This window comes from Meleagris gallopavo, chromosome 1 (genome assembly GCF_905368555.1).
Source record: "Meleagris gallopavo chromosome 1, MGAL_WU_HG_1.1, whole genome shotgun sequence".
NCBI lineage: Eukaryota > Metazoa > Chordata > Aves > Galliformes > Phasianidae > Meleagris > Meleagris gallopavo.
Window position 1 is genome coordinate 116,054,108 of NC_139404.1, and position 15,602 is coordinate 116,069,709.

General features: G+C 44.6%; 1 protein-coding gene across 8 annotated transcripts in view; it reads left to right on the forward strand.

Moving 5' to 3' along the window:
• The window catches only part of PCYT1B (phosphate cytidylyltransferase 1B, choline), a 32,490-nt gene extending 16,888 nt beyond the window's left edge, over positions 1–15,602 (forward strand). Inside the window, exons 4-10 of one of the 8 annotated variants that reach the window (XM_085210523.1) lie at positions 159–310; positions 1,082–1,160; positions 2,045–2,152; positions 3,738–3,779; positions 4,130–4,272; positions 6,342–6,530; positions 12,050–12,371. In XM_085210523.1, coding sequence (XP_085066649.1) covers positions 159–310; positions 1,082–1,160; positions 2,045–2,152; positions 3,738–3,779; positions 4,130–4,272; positions 6,342–6,530; positions 12,050–12,160 — 824 coding nt within the window. In that variant the 3' untranslated portion in view covers positions 12,161–12,371. Of the gene's footprint in view, positions 1–158; positions 311–1,081; positions 1,161–2,044; positions 2,177–3,737; positions 3,780–4,063; positions 4,273–6,341; positions 6,531–12,049; positions 12,372–12,955 lie in introns of those variants that run through there. The other 7 variants (XM_085210493.1, XM_085210499.1, XM_085210510.1 and 4 more) reach the window with 7 other exon arrangements.

Here is a 15,602-nt window from a genome sequence, read left to right on the forward strand (position 1 = left end):
TTGCCAACCGTGAGCAGAACTCCTAGAGGCCCTGGAGCTCCCAAAAATTAGCTAAGGTGATAACCAAGTGCTTAACGTAAATATGGGAAGTGAAAAATGTCTGATCAAGCAAATTCTACAGCAGGTAAAGTCATTTTGATGATACTTCCATATTTTAGTTTGCAGTGATGATTTAACTCATAAGTTCAAAGGCTTCACTGTGATGAATGAAACGGAGAGATATGAAGCCCTCAGACACTGTCGCTATGTGGATGAGGTCATCAGAGATGCACCCTGGACACTAACACCAGAATTCCTTGAGAAACATAAGGTACGTTTCTCCTCTTATCCCCCTGTCCCTCATATGGGCTGTCAGTTGAAGATAAACAGCAAGCGTGTGAAGTTGTGTCAGCTGGAGTAAGTTATTTAATTCAGTACACTCCAGTCACCAAAGTTAGGTACCTGCCTTGCCTGCCCTCAATCGTCAGAAAATGTGTCAGAAAATGCTATATTTCTCTGTCTTTTTTCCTCAGTGTGCTGGGCTCATTTTTGAATGGCAAAATAACTGAAGAATCATCCATAAACTTACGTTCAGAAAAGATCAAGAAGCAGTAGAGCTATAATGTAATGACTGAAGTTCTGTTAAAGTCCTGAATTCAAGACATATTTCTTATTAATGTGAACAGGTGCAATACTTGGCCAGAAATACAAAGAAATATAATCTCTTACAGTTATTGTCCCTCGTGCAGTACATGTCTTAACAAAAGCGTAATTTACTAACTGTACTTTGGTGCCCACGTGACTCGGCTCTTGCAGTAGCTGAAACAGCTGTCTTAGGTTTTGTACAGAATATCACACACAGACAGCCACAGCGCTGTGCTAATGACAGTGCTTCTGGAGACAAACTTTCTGTTCTTTCATTATTATCACAGAACTTAGCAGTTTTAGGCCTAAATCTAGTGCAGTATTCTAGGTGATGGCTTTAGGATGAGAATGTCAAAAGAAAGTCAGCTGAAATCAAGAGTTGATCCTCCACAATAACCCCTCTCTGAACCAAAATTCAGTGATGGTGGCATGTGATTCTTCTTCTGTTCACTGGCAGATTGACTTTGTAGCCCACGATGACATCCCGTACTCCTCTGCTGGCTCGGATGATGTATATAAGCACATAAAAGAGGCAGGTAAGAGCAACTTGACGCTTCTAGAACCTTTCTATTCAGCCTCAGCTCAAACTCTTTTACTGCCTTTTGACCACAGCTGCTGTGAGAAAAGCAGCACCATGTTCTCTTACACTCTAAAATCAGATATTGCTGATTTCAGCAGAAAGATTGATTTTGTAGAACCACAGAGGATGTCCTGTGCTGAATTCCTTCCACAGCCCCCAGGAAAACATTCAAATCTGTCTTAATAAAAGTCCCATCTTTTTTTCTTTAATGAATTTAGGGTGCTAAAGTGCGAGCTCTAAACTGATGGAAATGAGTTCAGCTCCCATAATAGCCCAGCCAACTGCAGTGGCTTGTTGGTAACCACAAATTAATGATTCCTTGACACAGAACAGGCCTGAATATGAGGGCACACTGTAGGCCCTCGGGAGTCATTAGGATCCACTTCTGATTTACACTGAGGGTTTTTTCACTACGCTGGCCGAGGGTTTAAATCATTACCAGAGTAATTAATTCGGCATGGCCATTTAGCAGGTGGTTGACTACCATATTGCGTTGAATGTGAACAAGCTGAAGTTATCACGAGTTTGTCTTCAGTTCATGGAAGCTGATCTAAGCAGACTGAGTTAAGTCACTCTTTGCTTCTGGCAAAATGCACAGTGCAGGAGGAGGAACTGATTATTTCTTTCTTCCACTGCTCTCTGGAAGCACCTCTTTGGACAATGAAGAATCCGTCCTCTTCCTGGTCTTAAAAGAATTCAAGAACAAATCTGCTTGATGGTAATTTGTAGCACAAAATGACGTTCTCAAGCTATACAATGACAGCAGTAGAGCAGTTATTGACCCAAGCTGTAAAAATAAGCTTTTTATAGCAGCAGTTCTTGATCTTTTTCCACTTGCAGATGTCACTGTGGTGTTTGACTCGCAGCCGTCCTCTGGGAACTGCTGTTCTGCAGGTTCAGAGCCTGCACTGCTTCACTTTATTGGGCAGTGGAACAAACATACCTATGGTATGGATGGGACATACAGAAAAGGTGCTGACTGGAAAACTATTTTGCATTAGGTCTGTGAGGTGCCGAGCTCCCTGTACAACACGGCAGGAGCCCTTGGTGTCTGTTATTATCAGACTGAGCTAGAGAGTGCCCAAACTTGACTCATCCTTCTCTGCTGTCACACCACACAGTGTGAGCTTCAGAGAGCTGTGTTCTGTCCTTTGTCCATTGCTGAAGGATGCTGGAGAAGTGATTTCAATTTTGTGTTACTGAACTTTGTTAGATGTAAAACAGGAATAATGCTACCTTAGTTTTGAGATCTAATATCGTAATGGTCCTAACATTCCAGAATAGCATTATCAGCGTAGGGAATTTCCCCTAGGGCATTTTGTTTTAAATAGAACAATGTTGTGGAAGCATTTGTGCATTTTCCTTAGTTTCAGTACTCCCATTTTCCCACACCAAGTTGTTAGTGAACAGAGAAGCAAATACAAAGTTTGGAGCCCCATGTATAGATTTCCATGCACTGCTATTTTCCTGTGTAGTCGATGGAGGAGAGGGCATATGGACAACAGTGAGCTCTGCAGCACTGCGCTGACTAAACCTCTGCCCATCTCTAAACAACTGGGTTTAAAAACATGAACTGGTTTAGCATATGAAGCAAATAAAAGCAAAATCAGTGACTAAAGGTAAAAGGGCTAAAGGCAAAGTGGCTTTTAACACTTACTTGAAAACAATTCAGCATTTGGCATAGCAAGGGTAGAGTTTGGCTTCTGTTAATGAATTCTTGTAGCTCCTATTTATAGAAGCTTCTGGCTTAAAGCAGGTTTCACTGCTTCCAAAAATACTTTCCTGAGTGACTGCTGCATGCCTGAAAAGCATGACTGGGGAAACCTCTCTGCTCTTGATTAAAATAATCTAACTTTGAGGAGAATGCTAATTAGAGATCATAAGGAAAACATATCAAATATCATTTAGTCACAAGAGGCTGCTAAGCTTCTCGATTCCTTCCCCATTTGTTTTTCTAACTCTGTGAAATTGGCTAGCAATGCCTGCCTTCTTAAGTGAATTTGAGAATTAATTGATCAATAGTTGCAGTAATCTTTTAAGACAAAGCACTATTTTTTTTTTGGCAAAACTATTTCTGGTCTTAACTCACAGCTCAACTCATTAGCAGCTTAATATTGCAATTACATATAAGTGATAGTAGTTATGTTTTGTGGCACTAAATAACTAGTAGGGCAAGGCGTGCTAGTAGTACTGCCTTTGACACTTGTTTTAACAGGTCAAGAGATCCTGTCTTGATGAGGAACAGTGAAAAACAAATACATTCCTCAGCTGCATTGAAGAAAACAATGCAGCATTAATAAAGTACCAGTTTTGATAGTTGGAGAAGGGAGAGTGATAATGCAACCACTTAAGTGGCAAGATATACATGAAGGATGGGCTGAAGAGCCTGATGGCCTCAGTCCCCACTGTATTTTTGTACTGTATTTTTGTATTTTGTAATGCAGAGTATACATCTTCTACCTGAAGGTGCTCTGTGGTTTGGGCCAGTGGTTTGTCTAACTGTTCTTGTTTGGTTGTTTTTTTTAAAACTTAGCAGAACAAAGACTGTCAGACAGCACAACACGGGAATGGAGGGGTAAGTAGAAATACACAAGAGAGAAGCAGATGATCTTTCAGTAGAGTGAGTGGAAGCTAATTGCTTCCTCCAGCGAAGGGCTGACTCAGAAGCCTCTGCCGGTCTGGTAACTTAATGAGAACTGTGCAGGGGGAAAGTTTTAGCCTTTCTGTAGACTGAGGAAAAAAGAACTGTACAGCAACCTAGAACCCTCTCACAAAGGAACAAGAAGAAAGAACTAGGAACGAGATGGCCAGAATTGCAAGTGTCTTGACTTTGGTTAGGCTTTTTGTGTCCCTTCTCAGCTACCTGCCGCAGTGCCTGGTCCTGCCGTGCTTTCCCAGCTGGCTTTCTTTTCCCACTTTGCTCAGGAATGTTCGTACCAACGCAGAGAACTGAGGGTATCTCAACATCAGATATAATCACAAGGATTGTCCGGGACTATGATGTGTATGCCCGGCGCAACCTCCAACGAGGATACACCGCCAAAGAGCTGAACGTCAGTTTTATAAATGTAAGTACTCTGATCCACATTTGCTTCTGAAACGTTCTTTCTAAGGACCCCAAAGGTACCACAAAGGGTAAGAAAGTGTATCTTCCCACTAGTGTTTTAAAAAGAGAAGGCAGAGCTGGGAAGAACTTAATTTAAAATAAATAGGTAACCTGTAGATAGTTTTAATTCCTCTTAGTAATTAGCAGCTTCATTTCCATTTTCGGCTTTCACATTTGTAACAAAGCTGCTGCTCCTATCCCTCCTTGAGCTGTAAATGACTTACTAACATACTAGGAAGGAAACCAGCCACACAGCTGCTGTCTTCTCAAACACTGACCCAGTGAATGATTTGTTTCTTCATTCTGTTGCGAGAAGGCAGCGCAGAAAGCAAAGATTTTGATATCCAAACTTTCTCTGCAGTGTGACAAGAGTAATAAAGAAATTAACAACAAAAACGCTGATCCCTGAGATAACTAGAGAAGGCTAAAATAGGTTTTAAAACACAAGGAAGCATGTTAGGAACGAAATACTTAAACGATGCTGAAATTTTAAAAAATCACAGTACGAAGCACAAGAGCATAAGTAGGGCAAGAGTGCTGTTTGGAAGGATTGCTCAGAAAAATTCAGCTGCACCTTACCCTCCAGTAAACAGTGACAGAGATGAAAGCTTATTCCCTTCATTTTCTATTTCAAGTACCAACTTAAGGCCTTGAGATAACCTAGATTACTGAAATCTTCCTCGTGATTGGGCTAGATCATAGGGGGCTTTACCCCTCCTTCTCTGGAGCTGGGAAGGCCCCTCATGAATGACTGAATTGTGTCATTTCTTGAGGATTTTATTTACTTGTTTCTTATCTTGAAATCTGGCAGATAAATTACAGCACACTGGGCATAAATATTTCACCATGTTTTTTGTCAATCTTTTACACCTCTAAAAATCCTGCTTTAAGTGTTTTACCCATAACAATCACTATTGCAAGTATCCATTAAATTAGGGCATGCTGGATGCCTTGGGGGTTCTTAAAGTCATTCTTTAACTGCTTTGAGGTTAAGATACTGTTACGTATCTTATGCTTCCCCCAGTCTCAAACCCATGAATTCTGAAGTCCCTTCTGACATGTGGTTATTGTAGCTTATTGTAACTTAAATGCAAAAATACTACTTTTTACCAGAGACTTTTTGTGTTTCAAAACAAAAAATGAGATTTCACCAAGATAGAAAAGCGTTGGTTTCCCAGGTAATGGAAGGCTGCCTGCTAGGTGCAAAGTGAGCTAGGCTTTTTTGGATTTTAATGATCTTCTTTGGTCCTGTAGCCCGCAAAGAGAGTTCTTGTGATTCATGAGCTAGAATAACCTCACCCCCCAGTACTGAACAGTATGCATTCGGAAAGCAAATTAAAGGGACAATTAAATGAAGTTCACAGGAAATTAAAAGCTGGTAGTATGCTGTGCTGCTGTGGATTTGGATTCTGTTTTCAGGGCCAAAGATTTGGTTAGTTCTGGATGCTGTACTTTTGAGGAGCACAGAAGCATATCGGGACAAAAGCCCTGGAGTACTTTAGAAGCTTGGCCAAATAATGGCTTTCTAACAGTATCTTCACTTCCGCTCTCTTTCTCTTGGCTACTAAGCAATAGGAGTTTGCTCTCTTTTCTGGCAGTCTGAAGCTCTTGTATTTGCCAGGCTCTGAGGTGAATAGAATTTTCCTTCTGCTCTGCAGAAGTCTGACCATGGAGGCATTTGGGACCAAGTCAATATCCAGGCTGGCAAGTCAGCAGCAGGATGCATTTGTCCTTTGCTTTCTATTAAGTTTGAACTATTAACTTTTCATTTGTAGTCTTGACAAGGTTCACAGAATTTTCAAAGTGCATTCAGTTTGCAAATACGTACAGAGTGATGTAGTAGAATAAACACGGTAATAACATAAAACATCTTTTTCAGTATGTACTTTCTGTGCTTCATGACAGATATATTAAATGCATATACAAATGTAAAGCAGATACAGTCATGAGATTTGTTTTTCTTCTTTGCATTCAGTGCATAATGTTTCCCAAGTCCCTGTATATTCATCTCTGCCCACACTTTCTAAACAGGAGAAGAAATACCGCTTTCAAAACCAAGTGGACAAAATGAAAGAAAAAGTAAAGAACGTAGAGGAAAAATCAAAAGAATTTGTTAACAAGGTGGAAGAGAAGAGCCATGACCTCATTCAGAAATGGGAAGAAAAGTCCAGGGAATTTATTGGCAACTTTTTAGAGCTGTTTGGACCCGATGGAGCCCTGGTAGGTATCCTGCCATGCCAGGGAGTGTGAGCATTTTTATTTATTTATTCTCTGTAACACAGATTCGAGAGCAGATTCCTTTGCTGCAGTATTTACTTTGAAAGCCAGCACAGTAGGCTAGTGCCAGACCTGCTTGCTGAATCCAATAATGCGTGCCAATACTGCAGCAGGAGGATCTGCGATGCCTGTTGCTTCTTTGCAACAATTTCTGTCTTTTATGTTTATAATTTATAATATTTTTTTTTAACCAGTGAGATATCCTGCTGTTAAGTAAGCTGTGATAGCGGATGCGATACCACATTCAGTCACGCTGCCTTACAGCCACTTCTTACTAAGCAAACAGATTTAGTACAGTCTGTTTTCTTCATTAGCACTAAATAAGACCACACAGATAGTAGAGATAAGCTATATACTGAAGTTGGTGAGAGAAACAGGAATATTAGAAATTTAGTTGTTCTGTTCATCCTCTGTACTCAACAGTAGATGATATTTCCTAGTCATAAGAACTACTGATTTTAAGTACTGAGAAATTCTCATACGTGTCTGGTGAACTGGGTCGTCTAACTGACTGCAGTGAATTTTCAGGTAACACTGAAGCACTTTTGAAGGTCTCCTTGGTAAGTGCTGGCTCCATAGACCCCGTTTACCCAGGGTCTGTTGGTGCTTTGGAAGGGTAGTTAAGGGGCTGTAACAGTATCATCTGGGGGAGAAATCCCAGTGCACCACCTTCTCAAACTAAAATCCTGCAATGAGTGGTGAGGTGGTTACAAAACAGAGTCCCAGAAGAGACTTGGCTCTCATCTTCCAGTTCTGATAGCTGTCAAACATTCTGAAGCCCTGTTTTCTTGTAATGCTTCCCATTGCTACCTTGAAACCAGGAACAAAACTTCTTCAGAATGCCGAAGTTGTCATTTGTTAATGCAAAACTTCTTAGCCCTTCTTGTTGGGAGTCAGTCCTTTTCCAGCAACTTCTCTGTGCTGGAAAACGTGCTGTGGCGGAAGCCCAGGCCCCAGCCAAACCCTTCAATACTGGCGTTATCTCAGACATGCTGTTGTAATTGCAAGCTCCAAGCAAAGGTTTTGCTCAGTTTGAGGAACTTTTTGCAAGTATAAAGGAGAGAAGCAAGCAATGTAGAGTAAGCTGAGGAAAGCAGACTAAGAACAAGACAGATACTCAGCAGAACAGCAGAGTGCTTCAGAGGTGCGTTTTCAGACCACGGCTTGCAGGCAGTCAGGCAGCTCCCTCCTTATCTGAAATCAAACCTTTTGCAAGAAAATTGTGCATGGCTTTAACTGTCTGTGGCTTGCTGTTTGAGACCAAATGTCAACAGAGGCAGCAAGCCAGAAAAAAAGCAGTTTAGCAGGAGCGTGATGCAGATCCCATTGGAACATTTGTAAAGAGCCAGCACACACAGTGTTCTCTCATCCTACTTTTATCAGTCCATAGCTGAACTACATACCATTATGAGTAGTACGCTCTGTTGAAAGGATCATAGTAGAGCTTCTGTTCCACGTCAAGATGGTGAATTAAATAGCCATGTCAGAACTTGGTGCCACCAAGCTGCCCTTTACTGGAGTTTTCACCATCATCATCCCTCTGCCATCACTTGCCACACTGATTACAGCTCAACAGAGAAAAGCCTAAAAGAAGGCTTCAAGAACATAGACTGCATCTTTATTATCTCCTTACAGCGATGGCTGTCCCATGCAAAGGCCCTCTGAACACCACATGTCCCAGTCTAAGATGTCCTTTAGGTGTTCACTGGTAATATCATTTTCCTTAGGGAAGTGCAGACCGTAAACTCTTCTGATGAAGAACCCAGGTCTATCTGCTTTGTCCGCATCCACATAAAAAGAGCTTTGTTTGCAAGTTAGTGTTCCCAATGTGGTCCTGTGGCCATAGGTGCTGAACAAAGAGACGCAACCAACAAATCAAACCAATGCAAACATCACATGAAATCCACAAGAGATGAGATGCATTTGTGTGTGCATTGGGAGGAAGAGAATTTCAAAGCAGTGATCCTATTCCTTTGCTCTACCAACTAAAACTGCACACTAAGTACATTTAAAAACTATATGGTGATAAATATTTTACAGAATTCAGTTTATTAGAGAAAAGCTGTTCAGCAAAGATATTTTTGGGAGATGCTGTGGCTTTCAGCTCGGAAATGGTATCCTGGGCTCCATCAGAAGAGGGGTGGCCAGCAGGGACAGGGAGGTGATTGTCCCTCTCTACTCTGCTCTTGTGAGGTCCCATCTGGAGTACTGTGTTCAGGTCTGGAGCCCCCAGTATAAGAAAGACAGGGAGCTGCTGGAGAGGGTCCAGAGTAGAGCCACAAAGATGATCAGGGGACAGGAGCACCTCCCCTACAGAGACAGGCTGAGGGAGCTGGGCTTGTTCAGCCTGGAGAAAAGAAGGCTGTGGGGTGACCTCATTGTAGTCTTTCAGTACCTAAAGGGAGCCTACAGACAGGAGGGGAATCAACTCTTTGAAAGGGTGGATAACAGCAGGACAAGGGGAAATGGTTTTAAGTTGAAGGAGGGGAGATTTAGGTTGGATGTCAGGGGGAAGTTCTTTACAGAGAGAGTGGTGAGGTGCTGGACAGGCTGCCCAGAGAGGTTGTGGATGCCCCGTCCCTGCAGTTGTTCAAGGCCAGGTTGGATGGGGCCCTGGGCAGCCCGGTCTAGTATTAAATGGGGAGGTTGGTGGCCCTGCCTGTGTCAGGGGGGTTGGAGATTCCTGATCCTTGAGGTCCCTTCCAACTCTGGCCATTCTGTGATTCTGTGTCCTGAGTTAATGTCCAGACCACCTGGTGGGAAATCTGATGCAATCAGAGACCTTTGCTAAGAAAAAAACCTGTAAGAGTCCAGAGGAGTGTACTCTCTTTGTACTCTTGTGGGAAAAGCATCAGTGACAGTGAGCTGAGAGGTGCTGTGGCTTTTTTAAATCAGTTTGAGCTTTGCAGCAGGAAAGACTTTTAAAATAATGATAACTTGCTATTAGTGTCAAAACTGTTATTAACATTAATTTGCCCTATCACTGTTAGTTAGATGTTGCTTTTAATGTTGACAGTAAAAGTACAGGAATCGTTACGGGTGTGGTAGATTCCTAGATCTGTAATTTGAATTCCATTAATATGCTGTTATTATTTCACAAATAGTTATTATAATACACTTTATGCTAGCATCAATTTTCTAAAAGTAAGGACCACGTAATCCACAAAAAAATAGCAGCTTCTAAAAAAGGTCAAAACGTCAGTTTTCAAAATGAAAATTTGTAGGCAACTAATTTATAATTTTGCTCACCTGTACAATTCTCTGTATGCATTTTTTTTTTGAGAGAGAGTCACAGAGGTGTCAGAAACGACGAATAATGAGGCACAAAACTTTTGTTCTGGTGTGAGAGAGTTCCCCAGCACGTCCTGGTGTGCAGCCCCTAATGGCAGACGTGGAGCTCCACAGAAACAGAAAACAGTGGGACTAATTTCACTTCATTTCAGAAATCTATGAGCGAAAGAGCTGCACTTCAGATTAGATTAGCAGAAAGTAAAGCTTGCAGCGTATGATTTCTGCATAAATCTTCCTCTCAGTGGAATGAACCGCTCCTTCAGAGGGCCACTTTCCCTTTGCTGCATGTGCAGAGGCAGTCGGGCACAGCCCCCCAGGACACAGCTGTGGCACTGCAGGCACCCACGGAGGTTTGGGTGAATTTCGTGTGTTGCAGCTGGAGCCAGGGCTGGTGTTAGAATACTCCGTACATCCACAGCCTGGACCTTGAAAGTCAGCAGAAAAATCAATAGCACAAAAGCATTAGTCCTCCATAATGCCTCGTTGGTGCCTGTTTTGTAAGACAAAGGAGTATCAACATGTAGGCAATGTAATTTCTTTTGCCCAGCCTCTCATAGCATGTAGCTATTGACATAGACCCCACCCTTGAGCAGCATGAATGCAACTACAAGGTACAAAATTCAGAAGAGGGAAAAACAATTCTGTCCAGTCATAAGTTTGCCAAATGTAAGTATTATCTCCCTAAACCATTGGATGAATCTGAATTTGTTTGAAGCAAGGCTCGAAAATTCTTTCGCTGTCTCCCCAGAAGGTCCTGGCACACAGCCTTGTCCAATCCTCAGGTGTTTCAAGCGAGTCATTAATGTTGTTTTTCTTTATTCAACGCCAGTGGCTAGAGGACTACTTCCATTAGGAACATGGGGCTGCAAAAATATGAGTGTCACGTACCCTGGATGAGCAGAGCCAGGGGAAGAGGAGTCATCATGGAGTTAGGAACAGCACTGCCATCTCCTCCTGCAGCTGGCCGTGGTTTTAGCTATCAGCCCGGTGCTTCAGGCACTTCTGTGAGAGACAGTGGGGACTGGCTGGGCACCCACCTCCCCAGCTGAAGGTGTGAGCACATCAGATTGTTCAATCACCAAACCCTTTGCTGAAGCAGAGACCAGGAAAATGTCCTATGGTTCAGCTGAGGGCTTTAGCAGGAAGGTGGAATTCTCCTTTCCAGCCCAGGAATACAGTCAAATGCCACTTGCCAAGTGGGATAGGTGGAGAGCCAGGCCGGGCCGCTTCAGTTCCCTCCAGCACTGGTACCACACCATGAAGCATCACATTACTGAGCTTTTTGAAGCGGCCAGTAGGTGGCAGGGGCAGGAGAACCAGAAGTGGTTTTCTTGGCCAGGATAAAAAAATATCAAACACCATGTTTTCAGTAGGGGTTATTTTCAGAGAGAGGATGAAACAGCTAAATCAAACCAACACTCTGGGTGAGCAATTGGCTGAGAGGGCAGGCTGAAAGGGTTTTGCAACTGGGGTTACGTGGGACTGGCAGCCAGTCACTAGTGGGGTTCCCTGGGGCTCCATTTTAGGGCCAGTTCTCTTTAGTGTTTTCATCAGTGATCCAGATGTCAAATGTACACTAAGTAAGTTTGCAGGTGATACTGAATTAAGAAGAGCTGTTGCCTTACAGAGAGATCTTGACAAATTAAACGTGCGGTTGGCAGTTACCAACCACATGAGGTTTAACAACAGTAAGTTCCAGATTCCAGACGTGGTACAGGGCAACTCTGGACATACATACAAACTGGAGAACAAGAGGCAAGAGAGAAGTGTTGCAGAAAGAGATCTGGGGGTTCTGGCTGACGGCAAGTTGAATCTGAGCCAGCAGTGTGCACTGGCAGCCAACGGGGCCAACAGTACCCAGGGGTGCACCAGGCCCAGTACTGCCACTGGGTGAGGGGAGGGGTTGTCCTGCTCTGCTCTGCAGCCTCACCTCCAGCACTGGCTGCAGTGTTGCACACCGTAATTTAGAGAGTCTAAAGCTATTAGAGTGTCTAAAGGAGGGACTAGCAGGCACGGGAAGGGGAGGAGGAACAAAATGTAACCTCAAGTTAAGAAAGACTTCAGCAGCCTAAGCAGCATGCCCAGAAGCCAGAACATATCTCTGCACAAGTATTTGGCTCTCAGACCTGAATGACGACTTAACTTTGCTGGGGATGGCTTTTCCATTCCAGCTAAGCGTCACCTATGAAATGACTCCTGGCACTCCAAGCAACACTGAGAGTTCTTGCTCCCTGTTTCCAAGAGGAGAAATGAGCCACTCTGATTCTGAGTATTCAGCATGAAGCCAACAGCCGCTGCGCAATACAAGCCCTATCACCTGTAACCGAGTCCCAGAGCCTTACTGCAAGGTCACAGCAGCACTAACAAGCAGCAGCATTTGCCTTATTGTAGCAGATCATTTGCCTGAAAATTTGGTCTGTTCCACCTCACCAGCTATGGAAGGTTCTCGCTCAACTTTAGCAAGCAAACAACAATAAAGCCCAAAGCAGAATATACAGGCTGCGCGTGTTTCTCTTTTAACAGACATCCGAATTCTGACATTTCCACCCTGGCCCCAATTTTAAGGGTTTGGGTTGTGCACGTTCCAGGTACCAGGAGAAGCACTTGACAGTATTGAGCAGGCATTGGGCTGCTGCCCTTGAGAAGGGAGCAAGGAAAATGGCCTGCGCTGGCCAGGCAGCTGAGCAGGAGGCAGGTGTCTGTGCTTCACAGCAAGAAGGTCCTGGGAACAAGGGGCACCTGGAGGTCAGGCAGAGGACTTGCTTTGTGAGACGGCATGACTGTCACATCTAAAATGAGCCCAAGGTAGCTCCCCTGGTTAACTCAGGACAGCACACAATTTTCTAATACCAAGGCTGTCCTTGCTAAAAGGAAAATCCTGTAATGTCAAAAAACAGCTTACTGCGAGCACAGCTTGAGAGGTGAAGTACACATGGGATGAAGGGGCTGTGCTTCAGAGCAGAAGTCTATCCTCTGTTAGCCCCAGGTGAGGAACCACACAGAGCAGCCCCTTTTGCCCACAGACCCCTCCTGTCTCGGTGTCCTACTCAGAGCACGTTCCCACTTTGTTTTTGCAGAAGCAGATGTTCCAGGAACGAAGCGGCCGAATGCTCCAGGCTTTCTCTCCACGGCAGAGCCCAACCAGCAGCCCTACACGAGGCCGCTCACCATCCCGCTCGCCATCCCCTCCGTGGGTCTTCAACAAAGCCTCTCCACCCTCTTCTCCTAAAGCCGCCTCCGCCTCCCTCAGCAGCATGAGCGAGGGAGACGAGGATGAAAAATAAAACACAGATATATTTTTTTAACCATGAGACAGAAGAACGAGCTATGGACTCAACCGCTGGATAGGGAGAAGCGTGAGGAACATCTGGGGTATCTCTGACAGCAGGGAACGTGCTCTAGGAGATGTTGGAAACGGGCTGGAGCACAGCAAGGGAAATCTCAGGAAGAGTGTATCCCCTCCCCGCTCCCTCGCAGTGCCGCACTGGCAGCATTTGCCTGGCATGGTGCTGGGGACTGGCAGGATAGCATCTACCTGCGAGTGAGTTCCTGTCCATGTGCTGCTGCTTCCTGCTGCTGGGGGCCGGCCAGATGGGGGGGGGGAGACCTGTGCTGAGCAGGGCAGTCAGGCGCCACAGTCCTCTGCAGTCCTGACCCAGCATGTGGGCACACAGCTGGGGCTAGCGGTTGGAGAAACTGGACCCTGCTAACCCTGAGCTCTTCCAGAACATGAAGGAAGGGCATTGCTGCAGCAAATATATTCAGAAACAGGAAATGAACCTTCTTTTCTGAATGAAATCCACCCCAGACCTCGAATCATGCCAGCAAAACAAAGAGTTGTCCAGCTGAGCAGACGGAAATTCATTTGATATGTTCAAACTGCTGAATGTTGCTTGTTGACCAAGCCTCTGTTCAGGGCATATGTAAAGATTCTGGCTGTACAAACACCCTGAGCTTGATCAAATCTTTCTTCATGTTCCTAGTGCCTGAACAGCTACGTCACAACCTCTGTTCCCCAGGTTTACACTTTGGAAACAAGAAAGCAAGTGAAGACCACCCTAGCTGGAATTTCTTGCAGTGGGAAATAACTGGTCTGAGGACTGGCATTTTCTGCTCGTGAATGGTACTAACATATGTGGAGTCCTACAACCCAGGAACAGACCGACCGCTCCTGGAAACCCTGCTGCTCCCACACATCCCCCTACGGCAATCCCAGCAGTGCTGCTGTTCCCATGTGCCACGAATCTAGTTCAAAGAAATTTTGCATGAAGCCCTGAACCAAGTATGTCCATAGATATGCTGTCCTTGCATGGGATGCTGGGGCCGTTCCTCTACCCTAATATGGAGAAGAGGCTGGAAAAAATGATGCTACCCTCAGGCAGCCAATGGGGTCCCAGTGACTGGTGAGGCCTATCCATGTGGATGGGCCAAGCTCTGAGCAACCTGATCTAGTTGCCGATGCCCCTGCTCTTTGCGTGGAAGTTGAACTAGATGATCTTTGAGGTCCTTTCCAACTCAAACAATTCTGATTCTGTGATTTTAAGTGTGCTTAGGCACTGGAATTTTCTTTCTCTTGCTGTGACATATTCAAGTCCCCAAGCAGAACTACAGAAGTAGCACTAAGGAAGCTTTCTCCTCTCCATGATGCACATTCTGATCACCTCCAGCTTGGCAAATAACTGACCTGCCTTCCTCCTGGCTCTACCATGCAGCCCCTCAGCTGGCACTTGTCCCCTAGCATTGGAACAGGCTGCCCAGGTGGAGTCACAGGATATGGCACTGAGGAACATGGTTAGTGGGCTTGGGATGGGTCAGTAGTTGGACTAGATGATCTTAGCAGCCTTTTCTAATCTTAATGATTCTGTCATGTGTCTTGGGGAATGCTTTGCCAAACAACCCTGACTACAACAGGACCCAGTAACTATTTCAAGGCATGCGTTGCCTTCTGGAGCCCAGTTGGCTCCTCTGTCACAGAGCTGCAAAAAGAGGTGAGCAGGGAACAGCAGGGAACAGGACAAATGTCGCTTTCATGAGGAAGTGTATGAGGAAAGCCACAGCGAGCTCAGCTGCACACCTGGCGGGATGATGCAATTGAGACCTTTCTCAGCCTTAGGCAACTTGTTACTGTAATTTCATACCTGGGATGCACTTGTTAGTTTTTCTGATCCTTTGCAAGTTTAAGTCTTCCCATCACAAACCATTCCTCCACCACGGGAACTGTCCGCTCGCTACTGGTGCTGTTCATATGATGAGCCATGTCCAAACACAATGGAGGTGGGCAGGTTTTTCTTGTTCTTGAGTTTTACTGTTCATTTTGATTTCATAATACTCCCTATTCAGCAGCCATTGGTCAGTGGTTGGGGTAGAAGACAGCATCCATGACGTGTAGATGGGGCTGGAGAGAAACTCGGAGTGACCTCTGCTTGGCAGAAGCTCTTTCTCGGTCCCAGGTGGTGACTCAGTGACAAAGCCATATCCTGTACCAGGCATCCTTTTCCCATACAGGAGGACATCAATAAGCCGAAGCCTTTCCCCTACTGGTACAGACACCAATATCCATAATGCTATCTCCAGCAAACCAGAACCTCATTGTCTTTGGACACGTGGAAGGCAATTTTGCACTTCTGAGTCATGGTTGGCTTTTATTTTTCATGAGCGTTGCTTTAATTTAGTCCTATTTATTGGCCAAGCTCCACATGAAAAATAAACGGTGTACAACAGAAA